The 25,397-nt window shown below is 42.9% G+C and overlaps 1 protein-coding gene across 5 annotated transcripts in view; it reads right to left on the minus strand.

The window, feature by feature from the left end:
• LRBA (LPS responsive beige-like anchor protein) overlaps nucleotides 1-25,397 on the minus strand; it is a 799,485-nt gene that overhangs the window by 740,304 nt on the left and 33,784 nt on the right. For 2 of the 5 annotated variants that reach the window (XM_063603583.1, XM_034959239.3), the window contains exons 1-2: nucleotides 22,442-22,732; nucleotides 21,396-21,830 (exon numbers count right to left, since the gene is read on the minus strand). In XM_063603583.1, the coding sequence (XP_063459653.1) occupies nucleotides 21,396-21,611 (216 nt within the window). In that variant the 5' untranslated portion in view covers nucleotides 21,612-21,830; nucleotides 22,442-22,732. Of the gene's footprint in view, nucleotides 1-21,395; nucleotides 21,831-22,170; nucleotides 22,733-25,397 lie in introns of those variants that run through there. The other 3 variants (XM_055111906.2, XM_057302179.2, XM_055111907.2) reach the window with 3 other exon arrangements.

Below are 25,397 nucleotides of genomic sequence, written 5' to 3' on the forward strand. Positions count from 1 at the left end.
AGGCCAGGTGCAGTGGCTCACACCTATAATCCACGCACTTTGGGAAGCCGAGGCAGGAGGATTGTTTGAGCCCAGGATATCAAGACCCTAGCCTGGGCAACATAGCAAGACTCCATCTCTACAAAAAAATAAAATTTAAAGAAATTAAAAATAAGTTTTAAAAAAGAAAACATTGGGCAGTTTAGCTAGAGCATAATTATTAGAACAGATAATTAGATTTCCTGGTTTTTCAAAAATTTGAATTGTAATAAAAGGAAATTTCAATGTTCTATTTCAATTTTCAGCAGCAAATAAATGTGTACAAAAAGGAACTTAAAGAATAAAAAATAAATGAAAATAGGAGAGGAAAGAATAAATTTAAATACTGCATAAGCTTTTCCAACTTATGTAATAGGTTCCAAATTTGTCTTTAAAAAGCAATTATGTGATGGCTAGGCATAGTAGGCTCACACCTGTAACCCCAGCACGTTGGGAGGCCAAGGCAGGTGGATCACCTGAGGTCAGGAGTTCAAGACCAGCCTGACCAACATGATAAAACCGCATTGTATTAGTCCATTTTCATGCTATTGATAAAGACATACAAAAGACTGGGAAGAAAAAGAAGTTTAATTGGACTTACAGTTCCACATGGCTGGGGAGGCCTCAGGATCATGGAGGGAAGCAAAAGGCATTTCTTACATGGTGGTGGCAAGAGAAAATGAGGAAGATGCAAAAGCAGAAACCCCTGATAAAACCATCAGATCTCATGAGACTTATTCACTACCACGAGAACAGTATGGGGGAAACTGCCCCCATGACTCAAATTATCTCACACCGGGTCCCTCCCACAACACATGGGAATTATGGGAGTACAATTCAAGATGAGATTTGGGTGGGGACACAGAGCAAAACCATATCACCTATCCCTACTAAAAATACAAAAATTAGCCTGGCGTGGTGGCAGGCACCTGTAATCCCAGATACTCAGTAGGCTAAGGCAGGAGAATTGCCTGAACCTGGGAGGCAGAGGTTGCAGTGAGCCGAGATCATACCACTGCACTCCAGCCTGGGCGACAGAGCAAGACTCTGTCTCAAAAAAAAAAAAAAAAAAAAAAAATCAATTATGTGAAATTTAGAATATATTGCCCCAAAGAAACAATGTGACACTAAAGCATAGCTAAACAATACTAGGGTATTACACCAACCTGCTGAATAACCAACCCCACCACCATCACCACCACCACCACCACTACCACTACCACTACCAAAGTACAGTGTTGAGGAGAACAGGGTGCTCTGAGGCTGCCTGAGGTTCAACATCTTTTGTGACCTCGACTGGGGTAATTAATTCTACAAGTCTAATATTCCTCACCTTTAAAATGGAGATGATAAAATCACCTGCTCCACACGAGTTACTGTGAAAATTAAAAGAGGGAATCTAAAGCACTTAGCACAGTCATCCATCCAACATGTATTTATTAAGCACCTACTACATGTTAGGTACAAGGCCCCAAGGCCCTGGCAATGAAACAGTAAACAAAAAAAGTAAGTCCCTACTTTTATGGAGTGTGTATTCTAATAAAAGAAAACACGCAATAAAAAAAATCTGATGGAGTTAATGCTATGAAAATAAAGCAGGATATAAGAGATAAAGAGTAACAAGGAGAAGGATACTATTTTGGTAGTGGGGAAAGGTTCTCTAATAAGGCCACGAATTTTAACAAAGACCATAAGAGAATGAAGAAGAGGGTCTTACAGAGAACTTGGGGAAGAAATCAGATCCATTTCTGGCAATATGGTAGACTAGATGCCCAGAAAAGTACTTGTGATTCAGAATTTCTTAAAATGCTGAATATTAAACAAAACAAAAATAGTATTTTTCATGAGTGGCTGAGCTGAAAGAAAGAAAAAACAACAAAGCATTGGTGAGCACTGAAACCAGCCTCTCCCCTGGGAGCATCCATCAATTCCCCAGTGGCTTAGAAGTCAGTTTAAGGGACTGGTGAGAAGGACATAAAGGTTGGGGCCTAAACAAGGTGGGAAATCTGAAAAGCAACACTCAGTGGATGAACTGCGGAGGAGGGTAAACAACATGCTAAACAGAGATCACAGTTGGCATGTTTGCCTTTCCCAGTCTCGGTGGAAGAGAAAAAACGAAGTCACCCTTCGCTCACTCCAGTTTAAGGACAAAATTCATACTACCTATGTGGTCTAGAAAAACTCAGTCTAAAAATTCAGTTTCGAGAGATTCTGGGTTGGAAGAGACTAGAGCATGACAGAAGCAAACACCAATCCAGCCAAGACGAGTACACTAAACCCAAGCCTCCAGTGATATTCACAAATAAAAATCCATGGAAGATTATCTCACAATTAAAAAGAAATTCACAAAATAATGAAAAAAGCCCCCAAGAATCAGCAGAACAAGCCTTTCAGGAACAGAAGAAACAATGAGGAACATGAAAATAATCAGATATATAATATAAAAATGTTAATGTTTAAGGAAATAAAAGAGATATCGAAAGTATGACTGAGGAAAAGAAACTGTAAAAAACATGAATATGAAAAAATCAAACAATTGTAATGTTTCTGGATAGAAACATTACAATTGCTTACTGATAGTCATACAATAATTAGATATTTGAGAGGAGATCATTCTAGGCAAAGGAAAAAATAAGTTCAAAGGCCCTAAGGTAAGACTGTGCTTGGCTTGCTTTAGGAAGTACAAAAGGGCCATGGCATCCAGAGTTGAGTAAACAAGGAAGAAAAGTGGGAAGAAATGACAACCAAGAACTGGTACTTAATAGGTCACAAAATACCTCAATAAATATTAGTTATTATCCCATAATTTCTATTGGAAAAATTTGGATATTAGAAATAATAATTTCTTCTTTACCATTTCTGCATTAAATATAGAAGCCAGAGCAGAGCTACAGAGGATCTCAAGTAGGTTCAGAAGGAAATAAGAAAATATTCCTTTTCTATGAAGTGGGGAGAGTCTTCAGTAGAGGTCCCAGTGCCAAGGAAGACATCTGGGTCTTGTGTAAGCAAGGTAGAAATGAAGTGATTCAGAAGATACATTTCTGGAAATAATAATGATCAACAACAACCAAAAAAAAAAAAAAAAAGTCAAGATGGAATTACCATTTCAAAGTAGGAGACATTTCAAACTTGGGCATTAATTGGTAATCAGGACATCCTCAGAGTACTCAAAAATTTCACGGTTCAAGTGAACGTTTACATCCTATGACAATGAGAATTTAGCATAAATGAAACTCCCAAAGATATGCCAAACTTTTTAACTATCTGGTTTAATTCTCAACTTTTTCTAAATATTTTCAAAAGACACTAACAAGTAGCAAAATAGTACTAATCTGATTTTTCTTTTCTTCCATATTCCTACCCTCAGACTAAGGTATTGCCTAAAAAAGCCATGAACAAAAAACACAAGTAATACAGGTTAAGAATAATATTCATAAGCCACAACTAGAGGTATAATCAATCCCTAAATATTAAAGAGTTGGTCATTCCATTTTTTCCTGATTAGCAAAATAACAGAAAACTGACTGGTGGATATCTTAAATACATATAAACTACCATGCACCATTTGACACATGAAGAAATAGATGCAAAGAATCAAAGTATGCATTGTTAAATCAATGATAAAAGTTTTAAAATAATTCATTTTCTCAAAGCTTATCACTCTTAACAATGTTTCTAATTATCATAACCTAACACAATTCCTGACAAATTTAGTCAAATTAGGTTCTAATACAAGAACACAACTTATATTAATAATCACACAGTATAACATGGTACACACAAAATTCAAAATCAAACAACCTGAGTCCAAATGCCATCTTACTAACTATGGCACTTGAGCATCATTGACCACTCCAATCCTGTTTTCATGCTATAAATCAAGTTTAATAAAGTACTGCCCCATGGAGTTGTTACATGGAAAAAATAAAATAATCCCTGTAAAACACTTATGTTTATCAGCAGACTCAGATATACACCCTGACTTACATCTAGGTTCCATTCTATTATAACTGGATCATAAAGCAAAGCATTAATTTATTTTTTTATTTTTATTTTATTTTAATTTAAGTTCAGGATACATGTGGCATTAATTTCAGTCTTTCCTTCTGAAGCACCACTTAAATAACTTGATGTGACTGTTCTCGCACAGTGCATTCAGCACTATAGAATAAAGTCAGTGTCTAACAATAAAAACTAGAAAGATATTTGTGCAATATGTTATGCTAAATGTAGAACTTGGCTAAATTGAAAATTTTCTGAAATACTTTATGTAAATAAAGAAACAGAGCAGTCCCTACAAATAGAAATGACTCCTGAAATTTTTATGTCAAAAGTCATTGTGTCAATTTATGTGTAATATTCAAGTGACTACCAAATGGTCATCATTTGACTCACTCAAACTATTGTGTTTCAAAAGTTCATCCCCATGCAGATAAACATGTTAAAGATAGTATAATTCACTAAAAATAGTCAAGTTCTCTATTGATACAAATGGGATTTCTATGCAGGTTACTTGTATTCAATCTAAATGACTAAGAACTTATAAAGACTTAAGACGATCCTGCAAGAAAGAAGCCTAAGGGGAAAAAAAAAAAGAATTAAGATAAAGTAGTATTTTGCTCTAGGTTGTTTATTTTAAGTGTGTAGCGGTTAGGGGAAAAAAACATGACTCCTTTATATTATCCTAAAACATTCTACAATTCTTTTTTTTTAAATAATCCTTTTTGAGACAGAGTCTCTCTCTGTCGCCCAGGCTGGAGTGCAGTGGCGCAATCTTGGCTTACTGCAACCTCCGTCTCCCGGGTTCAAGCGATTCCCATGCCTGAGCCTCCCGAGTAGCTGGGATTACAGGCGCACACCACCACACCCAGTTAATTTTTGTATTTTTAGTAGAGACAGGGTTTCATCATGTTGGCCAGGCTGGTCTCCGACTCCTGACCTCAAGTGATCTGCCCACCTCGGCTTCCCAAAGTGCTAGGATTACAAGCGTGAGCCACTGCACCTGGCCAAACAGTCTATAATTGTAAAAGCTATGAAAACTCTTTTTTTTTTTCTTTTTTAAGAGATAGGGTCTCGGCCGGGCACGGTGGCTCATACCTGTAATCCCAGCACTTTGGGAGGCCAAGGCAGGTGGATCACCTGAGGTCGGGAGTTCGGGACTGGCCTGACCAAGATGGAGAAACCCCGTCTCTACTAAAAAAATACAAAATTAGCCAGGCGTGGTGGTGCATGACTGTAATCCCAGCTACTTGGGAGGCTGAGGCAGGAGAATCGCTTGAACCCAGGGGGCAGAGGTTGCAGTGAGCCAAGATCACGCCACTGCACTCCAGCCTGGGTAACGAGAGCGAAACTCGGTCTCAAAAAAAAAAAAAGAGAGATAGAGTCTCATTCTGTCGCCCAGGATAGAGTACAGTGGCATAATCATAGTTCGCTACAGTCTCAAACTCCTGGGCTCACGTGATCCTGCCACCTCACCCTCGCCAGTGGGTAGGACTACAGGCACACACTACCACGTAGACCTGATTTTTTTATTTTTTTGTAGATATAGGATCTCACTATGTTGCCCTGGGTGGTCTTGAACTCCTGGCCTCAAGCAGTCCTCCCACCTGAGCCTCCCAAAGTGTCGGGACTATAGGCATGAGCAACCGCACCCGGCAGGAAAATTCACTTAATTACTAAAATTTTAAAACACCACCTCCACACATAAAATCCCCCATGAATAAATCTATATTTTGTTTTGGTAATACAAGGTTGCTTTCTAAGATAACAATTGCTCATCTGCCTGTATGTATAAATACATGTAAGCATTTGGGAAAGAAGAAAAATGACTAATTTTATCTTCCTACAATTTCTTCAGTAATCTACACTAGAACTCCATTATCTGAAATTATCTAAGGTATTCCTAAGCAGAAAAATAAGTTGGTCAATTGTAGCCTAAGTTGGTCCTATATTTATTCAATGGCTATCACACATTTATCACTTCGTTATACCTTAGACTTCCAGCAGATAATGAATATAATCTTTAAATTCATCACTTTACAAATGCCTACAAATATTAGGTAAATATAACAAAATATACTTTTCAATGTAGAACTGAGCTTGAGTTTGCAAAGAAAGAAAGAAAGGAAAATCCCCGAGCCTAAAGTGAAGAAGAAACAGAAAAATAAGTATCTGAACTTCCATTACAACTGCTGAAGAGGCAAGAAAGAGGAAGCTAGTACTAGGGGGCTTGAATTTTATTTCCTTTTTAGAAACAAAAAAAAAAAAGTATTCACTCAAGATGGGGAAGTAGAGATAAAATCTCTATATAAATATGGGATCCTCAAACGGTTGACCCTCAGTAAAAAAGTAGATTCTTCCTCTCCCCCACAAAAAAACTTCCCTGGCACAGGAAATTACAAATAACTAGTCTTTGGCTGGGCTGCTGATTTCCTTTTTTTTTTTAATTCTATAGAGATAGGGTCTATGTTGCCCAGGCTAGTCTCGAACTCCTGGGCTCAAATGATCTTCCTGCCTCTGTCTCCCAAAGTCCTGGGATTACATGCATGAGCCACCGTGCCTGGTCACTACTGATTATTTTTAAGTTTCCTCTAAGATAGTAAAATTCTGGGATTTCCTCTAAGATAGTAAAATTCTGCTATTCACATAGGTTTGGAAGTCCAAATTTACACTACTGGCATGAACAACAAACCCCAGAATGACAAATTTAAAAAACAAAACAAAACAAAAAACAATTTCAGGTATAATATACCCCCTGAGGCTCCAGGCAAACTTAATCCATACGTTCTGGTAATAAACATTTCCTAAGCACATACTATGTGTCAAGTACTCTTCTAGGGGCTAGGGATGCAATAAGCAAAACAGACAAAAATCTCTACTCTTATGAAACATAAACAGTAGTCCCTCTTGATCTACAGGGTATACATTGCAAGACCCCTAGTGGATACCTAAAACCACAGATAATACCAAACGCTATATACACTATGTTTTTTTGTATACACACATACCTATGATAAAGTTTAATTTATAAATTAGGCACAGTAAGAGATTAACAACAATAACTAGTAATAAAATAGAACAGTTAGAACAATACACAGTTTCCAATTTTTGACAGTTTGACTTACAATTTTTCAACTTTATGATGGTGTGAAAGCAATAAGCATTCAGCACAAACCTCAATTTAACAATGGAGTTACATCCCAATAAACTCATTGTAAGTTGAAAAGTCAAAACTACCATAAATCAACAAGTATTTTCAACTTACAATATTTTCAGCTTTAGATGTAAGTGCATCAAGTCAAGGAGCATCTGTGTAATTCACAATTACATGGATAGAAGATTCGTACATACTGCAAACCTTAGCAACCTCAGCACATGATTTTTTTTCCTTGTAAGTCAAGAACTTCCACCTATTCACTTAAAAAAAGTGCTTTACAATGTCTCTGGGTCACATCCAAATTGCCAACATCACTACTCTTGTCCCGGACATTATTAAGTAAAATAAGGGTTACTTAAACACTGCAATACCATGACAGTCAATCTGATAGTGGAGAGGGTAGTCACTTAGTAAAGTGACTAAAGGACAGGTAGCATATACGTAGAGCATGGATACGCTGGACAAAGGGATGATTTGCATCCTAGTCAGGATGGAGCAGAATGCTTGAGATTTCATCACACTACTCAAGAGCTGCACACAATTTAAAACTTAGGAACTGTCAAGGGCTTCAAGATGGCTGACTAGAGGCATCTCCTACTTGCCTCCTCCACTAGGAATAACCAAAATAGTGAGTAATCACACCTTGAATAGATAATCCAAGAAAGAACACTGGAATTCAATAGAAAAATGACAAGAAACACCTAAAGAAAGGAAGGAGAGGGAAACAAGACAGCCTGCTCGGCTGGGAGCCGAGAGACAATCCCCACTGCGGGGAAACAGTAAGTGGGACACTCCCTGTGGTCCACATTCCCACTGTGGACTCCTGCAATTCTAGCCATTGGGGAGCCCCTAGAACCTCATGGGCTCTGAAACTAACATAAGGATCTGTCTGGAAATGGTGCAACAGCACCACTCCACTGAGGAAAATTGCACTGGGTCCCATAATCCCCCTAAGTCCTAAGCAGCTACAACAAGGCACCATTTTGACAACCCAGCCCACAACAGACTGAGCACTATCCTGGGGCCCAGCAGCTGGTGCACAGACAGAAGTAAGAAACAGGCTGCCACCACCAGGACTGAGGCACAAGCGGGGCATGTGTCCCCGACTGCCGACCTAGGCTGCCACCATTAAAGGCAGCCTCATGTTCCCCAGTAGCAGCAGCACAGCACAGCCACTGCTGCCCCTCACCCAATCATTCCAGGGCCTGGGAACCACCCTGTCCCTTCTTACCACAGTAGGTGTCTGCACATATTGTTGGGGGGCCTGATGACATGCCAGCCCAGCTTAACCAGGTCCCCATGCCAAAGCGTGCAGACTAGGGGCCTGGGGATTGTCTCCCTCAGCCCACTACCATTGGCACCTGAACACAACACCTATCCTGAGGACAGGGCTACCCCCCACCTGCCGCTACCACCACAGCTGGCATCTACCTGCATGAACAACCTGCAAATCTAGAGACTGGCAGGCCTAGACCATCACACCCACCGCCAATATACACACACACCACCCAGGATCCAGTGGGTCATCTCTGCCTTTACCCATACTATGCTGGCTACCCAGAAGACTGAGAGTGCACCCACCCACACAGCCTATCACTGCCACTACCAGAATCACAGCAATCCATCTGGAAGCCCAGGAATTGGTTCACCTCAACCCACTGATACTGGTGCCAGTGTATGCTGCCCTAGAGCCCAAGGACAGGCATTCTCAGCCCACTGCTGTCACCACTGAGGCCTGAAAATTGCCAAACATGGCACCTCAGTCCCCAGCAAAACTTCACAACAGCCTCCATTAATAGTCCGAACCCTAAGGCCCCCAAAAAATCACAGACACCACTGACACTGTTTACACCTGAAAAAAAATCACAGAGACTATACTACCACACAGACCCAGAATCAAAGCCAATGCACTCTGCCCAACCAACATCATAGATACGTCTTCAAATTAAAAGTCCTCCCCTATGAAAGCAAGTTCAAATAATTTGAAAAAGTCATTACTACACCAGAGGAAAGATATCAATGTAACGACAGAGGAAACATAAAAGAGCAAAAAAAAAAAAAAAAAAAAAAGACACCTCCTCCAAAGGAACATAATAATTCTCCAGCAACATATCCCAATCAAAAACAAATTTACAGGCCAGGCACGGTAGCTCATGCCTGTAATCCCAGCACTTTGGAAGGCTGAGGCAGATGGATCACCTGAGGTCAGGAGTTCGAGACCAGACCGGCCAAAATGATGAACCCCCCCCACTAAAAATACAAAAATTAGCTGTGTGTGGTGGTGGGTGCCTGTAATCCCAGCTACTTGGGAGGCTGAGGCAGGAGAATCACTTGAACTCAGGAGGCAGAGGTTGCAGTGAGCTGAGACTGTGCCATCACACTCCAGCCTGGGCAACAAGAGTGAAACTCCGTCTCTCAGAAAAAAAAAAAAAAAAGAATAAATAAGCTCAGTGAGAGACACAAGAGAATAATGAAAACTACTACAAAGGAATCAGAAAAATAATTCAGAACATGAATAACAAGTTTACCAAAGAGATAGATGATATTAAAAAAAAAATCTGGTACTGAAGAATTAAATGGCCAGATGCAGTGGCTCAAGTCTATAATCCCAGCACTTTGGGAGGCTGAGGTGGGAGGATTACTTGAGTCCAAGAGTTCGAAGCCAGCCTGGGCAACATGGTGGCTGGGCAACATGGCAACTACCCCCAAAAAATTAGCTGGGTGTAGTGGCACCTGCCTGTGGTCCCAGCTACTCAGGAGGCTGAGATGAGAGGATCGTTTGAGCCCAGGAGGTGGAGGTTGCAGTGAACCGAGATCACACTACTGCACTCCAGCCTGGGCAATAGAGCAAGACCTTGTCTCAAAAAAAAATATGTGTGTGTGTATGTGTTTGCGTGTGTGTGTGTGTGTGTGTGTGTGTGTGTGTGTGTGTACCAACATCATTTTTCACAGAAATGGAAAAAAAAATCCTGGTCAGGCACAGTGGCTCACACCTGTAATCCCAGCACTTTGGGAGGCCAAGATGGACAGATCACTTTAGTTAAGGAGTTCAGATCAGCCTAGCCAACATGGTGAAACCCCATTTCCACTAAAAACACAAAAAAATTAGTCAGGCATGGTGGCGCACACCTGTAGTACCAGCTACTTGGGAGGCTGAGGCAGGAGGATCGCTTGAACTTGGGAGGCGAAGGTTACAGTGAGCCAAAATCAAGCCACTTCACTCCAGCCTGGGTGAAAGCATGAGATTCGGTTTCAAAAAAAAAAAAAATCCTAAAACTCATATGGAACCAAAAAAAAGCCAATAGTCAAAGGAATCCTGAGCCTAAAGAACAAAGCTGGAGGTGTCACACTACTTGACAAGATGTATATCACGTCTATCATAAAAGAAAACAGCATGGTACTGGCCTAAAAACAGAGCGCATAACCAGACTGGGCAACATAGTGAGACAATCCCCCCAGCCCCCGCCCCTTCTCTACAAACAAAATTTTAAAATTAGCCAGCTGTGATGGCATGTACCATAGTCCCAGCTACTCAGGAGGCTGAGGTGGGAGGATTGCTTGAGCCCGGGAGGCTGGGGTTACAGTGAGCTGTAATCATGCCGCTGCACTCTAGCCTGGGCAACAGAGCAAGACCCTGTCTCAAAACAAAAAGAAAAGAAAAAACCAACACATAGACGAATGGAACAGAATAGACAGACAATCCAGAAATGAATATGTGTATCTATAGCCAACTGCTGTGTGTGTGTGTGTGTGTGTGTGTGTGTGTGTGAGACAGTCTCATGCTGCCACCCAGACTGGAGTGTGGGGTACAGTGACACAATCTCAGCTCAATGCAACCTCCACCTCCTGGGTTCCACGAATCTCCTGCCTCAGCCTCTCCAGTAGCTGGGATTACAGGCATACACCACGATGCCAGGCCAATTTTTGTATGGTTTGTTGATACAGGGTTTCGCCATGCTGCCCAACTGGGTTCAAGCAATTCTCTGCCCGGCCTCCCAAGTAGCTGAGATTACAGGTGCCTGCCACCATGCCCGGCTAATTTTTGTATTTTTAGTAGAGAGGGGGTTTCACCATCTTGGCCACGCTGTTCTTGAACTCCTGAACTCATGATCCACCAGCTTCAGCCTACTATTATACTTTGGGGCCATTATTAAGTACAAATATGGGTCACTTAAATATAATCACTGCAATACTGCCGCAATCAATCTGATAACGGAGACGGCAACTGACTAACAGGCAGGTAGCATATACATACAGCATGATGCTGGACAAAGGGATGATTCACATCCTGGTGGGACAGAGAGTGATTTCATCACACTACTCAGAACAACATGCAAATTAAAACTTACTAATGGTTTATTTCTGAAATTTTACATTTACTATTCTCAGACCATGGTTAACGGAAGGTAATAGAAACTGGGAAAAGCTAATATGTGAATAAGGTAGGGTACTCTTGTAATGGACAGAAACTGACAAAAAGCAAAATATATTAAGTTACATAATATATTAGAAGATAAATCTGTTAAGAAATAAGGTAACGGCTGGGCGCGGTGGCTCACGCCTGTAATCCTGGCACTTTGGGAGGCCGAGGCAGGTGGATTGCCTGAGCTCAGGAGTTCAAGACCAGCCTGGGCAATACAGAGAAACCCCGTCTCTACTCAAGTACAAAAAATTAGCCAGGCATGGCGGCATGAGCCTTGTAATCCCAGCTACTCGGGAGGCTGAAACAGGAGAATCACTTGAACCTGGGAGACAGGGGTTGGTTGCAATGAGCCAAGAGCATACCATTGCACTCCAGCCTAGGCGACAGAGCGAGACTTCCACTCAAAAAAGAAAGAAAGAAGGTAGGGAAAAAAGATAAGAAGTGGAGGAGAGGGAAATAGTCAATAAATAGTCAAGAAAGATGTTAAACTTACACAAACTAATCTACACAGGATTCCCACAAATAAAATCCCACAAAAATTTAGTTCAGAATCCAAGATTATAAAACACCCTGTAATGGCCGGGCACGGTGGCTCACGCCTGTAATCCAGCACTTTGGGAGGTCAAGGTGGGCGGATCATGAGGTCAAGAGTTCAAGACCAGCCTGGCCAACATAGTGAAAGCCTGTCTCTACTACAAATACAAAAAATTAGCCAGGGGTGGTGGCAGGCGCCTGTAATCCCAGTGAGGCTGAGACAGGAGAATCCCTTGAACCTGGGAGGCGGAGGATGCAGTGAGCCAAGATCGCACTATTGTACTCCAGCCCAAACAACAGTACAAGACTCCATCTCAAAAAAAAAAAAAAACCCTGTATATACCACATTAGATGAGAGCTAATGAATGAATGCTAGACTAAAAGGAAAAAACTATACAGAGTAGATTATAAGAGACTTTTGAAAATAATGACACTGTTCTTTTTTTTTTTTTTTTTTTTGGAGACAGAGTCTTGCTCTGTTACCCAGGCTTTTTTTTTTTTTTTTGGAGACGTAATCTCATTCTGTCACCCAAGCTGGAGCACAGTGGTGCGATCTCGGCTCACACCAACCTCCACCTCCCACGTTCAAGCAATTCTCCTGCCTCAGCCTCCCTAGTAACTGGAACTACAGGTGCCCGCCACCACGCCTGGCTAATTTTGTATTTTTTAGTAGAGACCATGTTGGCCAGGCTGGTCTCCAACTCCCGACCTCAGGTGATCCCACCCACCTCGGCCTCCCAAAGCACTGGGATTACAGATGTGAGCCACCATGCCCGGCAACACTGTTCTCTTAAGGGTAAAACAGACTAAAGTAATTCAAAATTGTACAATGAAAAATACAAACTGCCTAACAAATAACTTCATAGGAAACAAAATAATAAAGGAAATATGCATCAAGGTTTTAACAATATATCTTTTGCAGAAAAGAATAATAGGGCAGGGCATGGTGGCTCACACCTGTAATCTCAGCACTGCAGGAGGCCAAGGCAGGCGGATCACCTAAGGTCAGGAGTTCGGGACCAGCCTGGCCAATATGGCGAAACCCCGTCTCTACTAAAAATACAAAAATTAGCAGGGAGTGGTGGTCAGCTACTCGGGAAGCTGAGGCAGGAGAATCACTTGAACCCAGAGGCGGAGGCTGCCGTGAGCTGAGATCACGCCACTACACTGCAGTATGGGTGACAGAGGGAGACTCCGTCTCAAAAAAATAAAATAAAATAAAATAAAAATAAAAGAATAATAGGAACTAGGCTTCCTAAAGATTGTACTTTTATTTTAAAAATTAAGACATTTCCATTTAACACTTTTGAAGTACCAAAACACTTCAAAAAGTTCTGGAGATACAAAGATAAATAAAATACCTTATTGTACATCTATATAAGTATTATAAAACAAAAATGTATTGTGGACATTTTTGTTTCAACCATATAAAAACTATTTTAAAATATTTTCAAGAATATGTGTGTGAAAAGGGATGCTTTATAAAAAGTGAATATAATAGATTAGTTCAACTAGGTCAGTATGAGAAATAAAAAGCTTAGTTTTTCTATTAATTGACAAACAGGAAAAAAAAATCTGATTTTCCAGTTCCCAAATGATTTCTCAATTTAAAATAAATCAATTCAAAGGTCAACAAAACTGTATGCTTGCAGGAACCTAAATTATCAAGTCTGTCACTTCCAGGAAACTTTGAAGTTTTAAAATTTCACCAATTCACCCAAATTTCTTGTAATTATCATTAATATTAATATATAACCAATAATATCTACTCATGATAGCTAGTAAAATCCCAGCTTGCTTTTTTACAAAAATTGATACGCTGATCCTAAAATTCACATGGAAATGCAAAGGGCCCAGAATAGCCAAAACTGTCTTGAAAAATAAGAATAAAGAGGTCTTCCCTATTTTAAAACTCGCCACAAATCTTCAGTAAACAAAAGGCAATTTGGTACTGGTTTAAGAATAGACATATAGATAAATGGAAAAGAATTCAGTCCAGATAAATCCTTACCTTTATGCTCAACTGATTTTTGACAAAAGTGCCAAGGTAATTCAATGGGAAAAGAATAGCCTTTCAACAAATGGCACTCTAGCCGGGTGCAGTGGCTCAGGCCTGTAATCCCAGCACCTTGGGAGGCCGAGGCAGACGGACCACGAGGTCAGGAGATGGAGACCATCCTGGCAAACACAGTGAAACCCTGTCTCTAATAAAAAATACAAAATAAAATGAGCCGGGCCTGGTGGCGGGCACCTATAGTCCCAGCTACTTGGGAGGCTGAGGCAGGAGAATAGTGTGAACCCGGGAGGCGGAGCTTTCAGTGAGCGGAGATCGCGCCACTGCACTCCAGCCTGGGCAACAGAGCGAGACTCTGTCTCAAAAAAACAAAACAAAAAAAACAAATGGCACTCTTAACAATTGGATATCCACATACAAAATAATGAATGTAGGCCAGGTGCGGTGTCTCACATCTGTAATCCCTGCACTTTGAGAGGCCGAGATAGGCGGATCACGAGGTCAGGAGATCGAGACCATCCTGGCTAACACGGTGAAACCACGTGTCTACTAAAAATACAAAAAATTAGCCAGGCGTGGTGGCCGGCACCTGTAGTCCCAGCTCCTTGGGAGGCTGAGGCAGGAGAATGGCATGAACCAAAGAGGCGGAGCTTGCAGTGAGCCGAGATCGCACCACTGCACTCCAGCTTGGGCCACAGAGCAAGACTCCATCTCAAAAAAAAAAAAAAAAAGAATGTAGACCTTTCCCTTACCCTTATCTCACACCATACAAAAATTGACTTAAAATGAATCATAGGCCTAAATTTAGCAGCTAAAACTATAAAGTAATGAACACAGGATGTAAATGCTTTAAAATTAGATTGTGGTAATAGGTGCAAAACTCTTTAAATTTACTAAAAATCATTGACTTGTATACTTAAAATGAGTCGTTTTCTTTTTTTTTTTTTCGCTTTTTGAGACAGAGTTTCATTCTTGTTGCCCAGGCTGGAGTGCAGTGGTGTGATCTCCGCTCACTACAACCTCCGCCTCCCGGGTTCAAGCAATTCTCCTGCCTCAGCCTCCCAAGCAGCTGGGATTACAGACATGCGCCACCACACCTGGCTAATTTTTGTATTTTTAGTAGAGACCAGGTTTATCCATGTTGGTCAGGCTGGTCTCAAACTCCAGACCTCAGGTGATCCACCTGCCTCAGCCTCTCAAAGTGCTGTGATTACAGGCATGAGCCACCGCACCCAGCCTAAAATGAGTGGTTTTTATGGCATGTAAAATACAGTTGTCCCTTGCTATACTGGGGACATTGGTTCCAGGATTCCTGCATAGACCAAAATCTGAGCATACTCAGATAAGTCCTGCAATGGCCCTGTGGAACCCAGTGATATAAAAAGTAAGCCCTTAGTATGCAACAGTTTCACATCCCAGGAATACTGTATTTTCAATTCGAGTTTGGTTGAAAAAAAAATCACCATATAAATGGACCCGTGCAGTTCAAACTCATGTTATTCAAGAGTCAACTGCATATCTCAATGAAGGTTTAAAAAAGCCACCTCTAGGCCGGGCGCAGTGGCTCACGCCTGTAATCCAAGCACTTTGGGAGGCTGAGGCAGGCGGATCACGAGGTCAGGAGTTCAAGAACAGTCTAGCCAACATGGTGAAACGCCATCTCTACCAAAAATACAAAAATTAGCCGGGCTTGCTGGTGCATCCCTGTAATACCAGTTACTCAGGAGGCTGAGATAGAATTGCTTGAACCCGGGAGGCGGAGGTTGCAGTGAGCCAAGATCGCGCCACTGCACTCCAGCCTGGGTGGCAGAGTGAGACTCCATCTCAAAAAAATATATATAGATAGATAGATAGATAGATAGATAGATAGATAATGGTATTTTTTTTTTTCTTATACAGACAAGGTCTTACTATGTTGACCTTGTCTGTATAAGAAAGGTTGACCCACCTCAGCCTCCCAAACTGCTGGGATTATAGGCATGAGCCACTGTGCCCAGCCCAAAATTTTCAAATATAGAGTACAACTGTTTATATAGAATTTACATTCTATTAGGTATTCTAAGTAATCTAGAGATGATTTAAAGTATATGGAAGAAAGCCGGGCATGGTGGCTCAAACTTGTAATCCCAGCATTTTCAGGAAGCCAAGGCAGGCAGATCACTTGAGGCCAGGAGTTTGAGACCAGCCTGGCCAACACGGTGAAACCCCGTCTCTACTAAAAATACAAAAATTAGCTGGGTGTGGTGGCACACGCCTGTAATCCCAGCTACTCAGGAGGCTGAGGCAGGAGAATTGCTTGAACCCAGGAAGTGGAGGTTACACTGAGCCAAGATCGCGCCACTGCACTCCAGCCTGGTGAGGGAGCAAGACTCCGTCTCAAAAAAAAAAAAAAAAACTAGCGGGTTTTGGTGGCATACGCCTCTAAGTCCTAGCTACTCAGGAGACTGAGGCAGGAGAAAAGCTTAAGCCCAGGAATTTGAGGCTACAGTGAGCTATGATCAAGCCACTGTACTCAAGCCTGGGCAACAGAGCAAGGCGCGGTGGCTCACGCCTGTAATCCCAGCACTTTGAGAGGCCAGGGCGGGTGGATCACGAGGTCAGGAGATCCAGGCCATCCTGGCTAACACGGTTAAACCCTGTCTCTACTAAAAATACAAAAAATTAGCTGGGTGTGGTGGCACGTGCCTGTAGTCCCAGCTACCTGGGAGGCTGAGGCAGGAGAATGGCGTGAACCTGGGAGGCGGACCTTGCAGTGAGCCGAGATCGCGCCACTGCACTCCAGCATGGGGGACAGAGCGAGGCTCCATCTCAAATAAATAAATAAATAAATAAATAAATAAATAAATAAATAAATAAAAATTTTAAAGAGATGATTTAAAGTATACGGAAGATACATGTAAGTTATATGCAAATACTATACCATTTTATATAAGAGACTGGAGCTTCTGAAAATTGTGGTATCCACTAGGGGTTCTGGAACCAATCCCCCACATATCAAGGGGTGACTGTAATTACTTAACAAAAATTTTTTTAAAAATCATGAAAGTATGTATTTGTCACCAGCTCATGGGAATCACTATTCTTCAATTAAGTAGCACTGAATACCTTTAAATACCTGATGGAAGCCTTAAACTCAGCAGCAAGTTCCTGAAAACATGCCACCATATATTAATTATTCTGGGTCTAAAAGTTTGACAAATTACTTTAAAATACAGATGAAAACAAAATAAAATGTTTTAAACTGCAACAAGAAAAATGTACAAGTTGACCAGAAGTTTGAAACACTTGACTACATTGGTGCACTGTTAATCAAAATTTATCTGCAAAACAGATTTGCAAAAGAAATTATAAACAGGGTAGTAAATTTCAAAGTAATTTATAACAGACTAAGGTCAAGCTACATTAGCAAAGTTGGAAGGTAGCACTTAAGAAAAAACTCTGGGCCAGGCACGGTGGCTCACACCTGTAATCCCAGCACTTTGGGAAGGCCAAGGCAGGCAGATCACCTGAGGTCGGGAGTTCAAGACCAGCCTGGCCAACATGGTGAAACCTAATTTCTACTAAAAATACAAAAAAATTAGCCGGGCATGGTGGTGCGTGCCTGTAGATCCAGCTACTGGGGAGGCTGAGGCACAAGAATTGCTTGAATCCGAGCAGCAGAGATTGCAGTGAGCTGAGATCGCACCACTGCACTCCAACCTGGGTAACAGAGTCAGACTCCCTCTCAATTAAAAAAAAAAAAAAAAAGGCCGGGCACAGTGGTTCACGCCTGTAATCCCAGCACTTTGGGAGGCTGAGGCAGGCGGATCACGAGGTCAGGAGATCGAGACCATCCTGGCTGACACGATGAAACCCCGTCTCTACTAAAAATACAAAAAATTAGCTGGGCGTGGTGGCGGGCACCTGTAGTCCCAGCTACTTGGGAGGCTGACGCCGGAGAATGGCATGAACCCAGGAGGCGGAGCTTGCAGTGAGCCGAGATCGCACCACTGCACTCCAGCCTAGGCAACAGAGCAAGACTCTGTCTCAAAAAAAAAAAAGAGAAAGAAAAAACTCTGGAAAGTTATATGGCTCTACCATGTACTATTTGGACACCTCTGGAGGAGAGGAACTTGTTCAATTTTAACAGTATAAACTTTATTGTTTAAGTAGCTAATATTTAGGCCAGGCGTGGTGGCTTAAGCCTGTAATTCCAGCACTTCAGGAGGCTGAACGGGTAGATCACCTGAGGTCAAGATTTTGAGACCAGCCTGGCCAACATGGTGAAACCCCACCTCTACCAAAAATACAAAAATTAGTCGGGCCTCATGGCGCACGCCTGTGGTCCCAGCTACTTGGGAGTCTGAGGCAGGAGAATCACTTGAACTCAGGAGGCAGAGGTTGCAGGGAGGCAAGGTTGCACCACTGCACTCCAGCCTGGGCAACAGACTGAGACTCTATCTCCAAAAAAAAAAAGACTATCAATTAGGAAATATTTAGGTGTAGCAGTACTAACAACATTGAGATGGACTAATTTACAGAATCCCAATACTTTCGTTCTAATTTTTTTTTTTCAGGGTGTTGCTCTGCATGATTGTAGCTCACTGTAGCCTCGAACTCCTGGGCTCAAGGGATCCTCCCACCTCATCCTCCCAAGTAGCTGGGACCACAGGTATATGCCACCATGCCCAGCTAATTTTTTATTTAATTTTTTTTTTTGTAGAGACAGGGTCTCACTATAGTGCCCAGGCTGGTCTCAAACTCTTGGCCTCAAGTGAACCTCCCAAAGCTCTGAGATTACAAGCATGAGCCACTGTGCGCAGCTGCTTCCAAAGATTTTCTAGAGTGGCCAAAACCCCAGATAATCCATGAAAGAGCATGAAAAGTATTTTAAGGGACAATGGAAGGGGAGAAACTGCTACCTAATATTCTCAGCAACTTTTCCTGCCCTACCTGACAAGCGAATGATATTGAAGAGGAGGGTAACTAACTGAACAGACTCTTCTCTCTCCTTCTATCCAGGCACCTACTATCCTGCAAATACGCAGCTTTGAAGGACTTAACCAATGACCTTAAAATCTATACCAGGTCTACAGTTCTAGGAAGCGTATAAGCAAATGCTGCTATAGAATTTGGATTTTCTTTAATGATAAAAATGCAAATGACTCACGTTTGGTCATCCACTCCAACACAGCACATTCTAAAGAACAGGAGTTCAAATCCTCCTTCTGCCAAAAGATGTTGTGTCTTCACACACAAACAACTAATTATGGATTATATTACTACCACAAATTTCTGTTTCTCACTGAAGGCATATGACGTTTTAAAAAAGAACAAAAAATCAGAAAGGAAATGTTTCAAGTCTATTTTGAGGTAAAGCAATTTACCATTTATCTTCCTCAGACTTACATATGAAAGCCCCACACACATGCGCACACACAAGATCCCCAAAATGTTGACAACTGTTGAAGCTGCACAACGGATACCAGAGTTCATTATACTATTCTATTTTTGCATATATTTGAACATTTCCATAATATGCAGTTTTTTAAAATATGTATGTGTGTGTCTATAGGTGTTTATACATAAACTCCCAATAAACTGACATAGAAATATCCAATTGTTCAAAGTTTTCATTCTTCAAAAGTAAGTGAATTTCTTTTTTTTTTTTTTTTTTGAAACAGTCTCTCACTCTGCCACCCAGGCTGGAGTGCATTGGCACGATCTCGGCTCACAGCAACCTCCACCTCCTGGGTACAAGCAAGCGCATCCAGCTAATTTTTTTGTATTTTTAGTAGAGATGGGGTTTCACCATGTTGACTAGGCCAGTCTCAAACTCCTAACCTCAAGTGATGTGCCCGCCTCGGCTTCCTGCAGTGCTGGGATTACAGGCGTGAGTCACCACGCCCAGCCAGAATTCCATCTAGCTACTTTCTTATTCTAGAAGTTGTACTGCAGGTGACCAGACCATTAGAGAAGGTCTAGTGAAAGAAATAATTAACTGCCCCAGAATAAAACAAGCCTAACCTTGAAAAGAGGCAAAGGGAAAGGTGCTAAACAGTTATTACAATTAACTGCATGTTTATATTTGGTCCTGTTATCCTCTAACACAGGTGGGTAGGTAGAAAAGGGGGAAGTATTTTAGGGCCAGATTTCCTTTTGATTCTTTAAGTTGAGGGGCAAGAGAGGCTGGAATAAAGAAATCTAAAAAGTCTCCATTATAAATGATAACCAAGCCAGGAACAATGGCGCATGCCAGTAGTTCCAGCTACTTAGGAGACAGAGGGGAGAATCGCCTGAACCCAGGAATTCAAAACTAGCCTAGGCAACAGAGTGAGACCTCATCTCTAAATAAATAAGTTAATGAATTAATTAAAGGTAGAATTGTATAATATATGAATTATACCTCAATTTAAAAACAATTTAAGCCCTATACAGTGATGCATGCCTATAGCCACAACTACTCATAAGACTGAAGCAGGAGGATAGCTTGAACTTAGGAGTTTGAGAACAGCCTGGGCAACATAGAGAGGCCTCATCCCCCTCCCACCCCCACCCAAAAAAAAGCATTCATAGCTCATCTTAGTATAATCAGCAACTTCCAATGACTAACTATGCTTTCCCGCTAGACATGAATTTATAAAACACATAAAAATTATACTGTATCCGCTTCAATTCCTTTTTTCATATTGCCATTCAATTTTCACAAGATTACTTTAAATGCAATCCTAAATTCATCCCCAATTTAACTTTTGTTAGTTATGTCTAAAAATAAAACTAGTCAAAATTAAAAATACTAATTTTGCAGCAAATTAATCTTGCATCAGCACTACAAATTTTTAAACTTATTGTAGCAAAACATAACTTCGACAGAATCAAAGACATTAATTCTCAAGTCCAAAAAAAAGGTCACAAGAAATTATTTAAAGTGGTAAAGGGAAACGCAGACTTAGGCATACAAGCCAAGAAAAAAAAAATTAGAGATAACTCCTCCGCTAGAACCTCCCCCCAATACTTCCATAGCAACAATTATTTCCTTAGCACAAAAGTGATGTGTTCACTTTCACAAAACCTGGATCATCTAAGTTTGCACAATTCCCTTCAATCTAAAAAACAGATGAAATTGTTTCATTTAAGTGAGTAGAATTTTGTGTCCCTATACATGAAAAAAGTCACCATCAGTGTGAGTAAACCACATGGCTCCAGCTTTAAGATCTTGTTCCCCAACCCACTGAAAAGAGTATATGCTTATAAAATATTCATGGACTTACCAGGTTAAAGACAGTTTCTACAATATCCCTATTGGATACTTCTCCAACTTCAACCAAACCGGTCAACACGGCAAATTTCATTCTGATGCCCCTGATGGGGAGCCCTGGTTTCAGAGACAATGCACCCCCTTCAGTAGGGGTTTCTTCTCTCCCTCCACCTCCCCCGTCATCACCTGTTGGTGGCGGGGAAGGGACACGATTGTCTTCGCTAGCCATTGCTAGCTCACGAGAAAGGACAACTCAGAGTCACCCTGGGACAGCAGTCGCTGCACTGGTAATGAGCACAACACACGCAATGCAAAACGAAAGGGTCCCTCTTCCAACTTGTGGAGACACCCCAAAGCAGTTGATGTGGAAAGTCCTTGGCGTCGCCCTCCTCCTCTTGGAGAATATTTGTCCAATCTCTCTCCCCGAGGCTGACAACAACGCCAAACCCTATTGGAAGATTAAATATATGTTAAATAGGCTAGGTTTTGTTTTGGGGTTTTGAGGGGACAAGAGGGAAATAGTTATTGTCGGTCAAGTAAGTTACTAAAGGCACCCCACTACTAGCCACCCGCTTCTCCCGGGCTCAAAGAGCTGGGTTCTGGGTGAAGGCAGGTCCAAGAGGCCCCCGAACAGGCTCACTCCTCCCCCACTCTCGTGCAGGTTCTAGGCGCAGGGTAACCTCTCCTCACAGGTGCACTAGAAAGAGAAACTGTCGCGGGGAAAGGAGGGATCGGAGGAAAGAAGGGGGGCCCACAAGCTATCACAGAGGTAGAAAGTTCTTCCTCACCCAGATACTCCGGACTTGTCCTCACCCCCCGCCCAGGAGCAGCGAGACCGAGGTGGCGGCGGAGATCCAGGGCAGGAAAAGGCGGGGGAAGGGGGCGGTGATTATTCTAAATGCTCGGCCCAGTGGGAGGAGTGAAGCACCTCTCTCAGGCACCTGAGATTCGACGGGAAGGGGTGGGGAGGTGTGTGTGGTGGCAGGAAGGGAGGGGAGCGGCCAGAGAAACCCAGCGGCCACCGCAGGGAGAGAAGGGAGGACAGAGAGGTCAGTGCACCTGGTCGCAGCCTCCAAGTTTCCCTAGTCCGCTCCCCGGGAGTCCGCGGCTGCACAGAACTCCATGGCTTCCTGGCCCGCCCCGCCCCTGCGCTCAGCCTTTGCAAAAGCAGCCGCTGCTGGCGCTACGGACGCCGCGGCTGAGGCTGCTGCGAGTGGTGAGGATGCTACTACCACAGCTCGCCCCGCCACGGGTCGCGCGGCTGTCGTGTGCCCACTGAAGCTGCTCCCGGCCGCCATGACAGCGCCGAGGGCTGCCGGGCGCGGCGTGCGCGTGCGCGAGCGCGAGTGCGCGGGGCGGGAGGGCGCGAAGGCGGAGGCAGCCGCGCGGCGGGGGCGCGGTGACGACGCGCGGACAGCCAAGGGGGCCCCGAGCCAGCCGGAGTGCTGGGCTCGGACTTCCGGCTGCACTAGGCGCGCTGCTCTGGTAGCACCAGGTGTGTCCCCGGCCCGGCGAGGAGAGACCCTTCCGTCCGAGGGCCTACACTTTCCCCTCTCCCACTCTCGGACCTCGGGAGGTGCTTCTGCCAAGTCCTGAGGCGGGGATTTTGGCGCTCCTGCTGTTGTTAAGTTACCGTAGGGTCTCTTGGCGCGGAGGGAACACGCGCTGCGTTGCCTGGGTGTCTCATTGGACTTGGAGAAGAACACCTGAGGCACCTCTACGAGCCAGAGAGGTGACGGCGCTGGAGCCAGTGAGGCTGCTGTCCCTGCCCAATGGGAGCGAGGAGTCCCCGCCCCTGGCTGCTTTCAGCTGCTGCCCGCCCGCCGCTCTCGGCGGAGACTTGGAGATTTCCACTGGGATACCTCGGCAGCTGCCGCCATTCGGGAGGGGAGGGGACCGAGTCGACGAGGAATGGGAAAGATTCCTTGCTTTGCAGCTGCCGCGCCACGAAACCTCTCCCACATTCATTCTAGGGAGAGGATTCCTGAGACAGCTGCTATAAACAGCGTGGAGACAGGGTTCCTTGTGCCTGTAGACCTCCGAAGGGTTTTTTCCTCTCGTGATTTTCCAATGTGAAGATTAGGCTCGCGTCATTCTCAGAGTAGTTCAAAAGATAAATTATATTAGGTAGTACAGATAGGTCCTCATACTCAGTGTCCCTTCTTTCCACCCGCTATTAACAGTAAAGCATTCTTCCTAGTGAGTGAAAAATAAATTTAGAGGAAGGTGGTTTTTCACCCACGTGTATCCTTTGAGGTCAAAGGGCCTTTTTAAAAATACGCCTAGCTCCTAAAATGAAAGTGAAGCAAAAAGTGGGATTAAACAAAGGAAGAATTCTAGAGAACTTAGGAAAAAATTATAGTGGTTTGAGAAATAGTTTCCTGAAGAAAAAGTTATTTGAGATGGCCTTGAGAAGTGGACAGAAGCCGGGCGCGGTGGCTCACGCCTGTAATCCCAGCACTTTGGGAGGCCCAAACAGGTGGATTGCCTGAGGTCAGGAGTTCAAGACCAGCCTGACCAATATGGTGAAACCCCCGTCTCTACTAAAAATACAAAAATTAGCCAGGCATGGTGGTAGGCGCCTGTAATCCCAGCTACTCGGGAGGCTGAGGCAGGAGAATTGCCACTGCACTCCAGCCTGGGTGACAGAGGAAGAGCGAGATTCTGTCTCAAAAAAAAAAAAAAAAAGACAATTTTAACTCTCACATGGAAATTTGGGAAGAAAAAGGTAACAGACGCAAAAAGCAAGGGAGGGCTGGGTGTAGTAGCTCACACCTGTCATCCCAACACTTTAGGAGGCTAGTGCAGGAGGATCACTTGAGACTAGCCTAGGCAACAGCAAGACTCGTGCTCTTTTTTTTTTTTTTTTTTTTTTTTTTTTTAACGGAGTTTCGCTCTTGTTGCCCAGGCTGGAGTGCAATGGCGCAATCTCGGCTCGCCTTAACCTCTGCCTCCCGGGTTCCAGCGATTCTCCTGCCTCAGCCTCCCAAGTAGCTGGGATTACAGGCATGCGCTAATTTTTTTTATTTTTATTACAAGCCCGGCTAATTTTTGTATTTTTGGTAGAGGTGGGGTTTCACCATGTTGGCCAGGCTGGTCTCAAACTCCTGACCTTAGGTGATCTGCCCGTCTCAGCCTCCCGAAGTGCTGAGATTACAGGTGTGAGCCACCGTGCCCGACCAAGGTCTCTATTTTTTTAAAAAAGAAGCAGAAGAACAAGCAAAGGGATATTTTCTTTAGAAAAGTGTTATACGTTTTAAAAATACTAAAATGAATTCAACTGCACCAAATCTCATGTGGTTGCAAATGTTTGTTAAAGATTTGTTTTCTGTAAGTGGACTTAGATATTCCAGAGATGAAGCAGACATCTTTCTGATGATCCGAATTGCCAACACATTTCCAAAGTAAAAGGCAACATCAGTGGCTTCCCATTTCTGAAATCTCTGAAAAACTAAACACCTCAAGTTTGTTTCACATCATTAATGAATAACTCTGGAATAAGGGGGAGTAGGGTGTGCCTGCAGAAGAGACACAACTTTCACTTGACCTTTCACACATCCATATTTCTAAAGTGAGGCATTAATCCTAAAAGGCCTCTCATCGGAGTTTGTCTCCTCAGATGGGGCAAATGGTGTGTTAATATATCTGTCATATAAGTGCTAATTAAGTATTTGTTAAATGAATAAATGTCTTCCATTAAGAAGCAGATAATAATGAAAATGCCCCCAACACAGAGTGATCACAGTCTAAATGATCTAGGGCTAAGGTTTGTAGCTCATAAATTTGCAAGCTTACTGTTAATGCTGTTCTACTGATGAAACAATGAACACAGACAATTAACCAAATATTTCTAAATGCCGGGTACAGTGGCTCCTGCCTGTAATCACAGCACTTTGGGAGGCTGAGGCAGGCAGATCACCTGAGGTCAGGAGTTTGAGACCAGCCTGGCCAACATGGTGAAACCCCATCTCTACTAAAAATACAAAAAAATAGCCAGGCGTTGTGGTGGGTGCCT

Source organism: Pan paniscus, chromosome 3 (assembly GCF_029289425.2).
Source record: "Pan paniscus chromosome 3, NHGRI_mPanPan1-v2.0_pri, whole genome shotgun sequence".
NCBI lineage: Eukaryota > Metazoa > Chordata > Mammalia > Primates > Hominidae > Pan > Pan paniscus.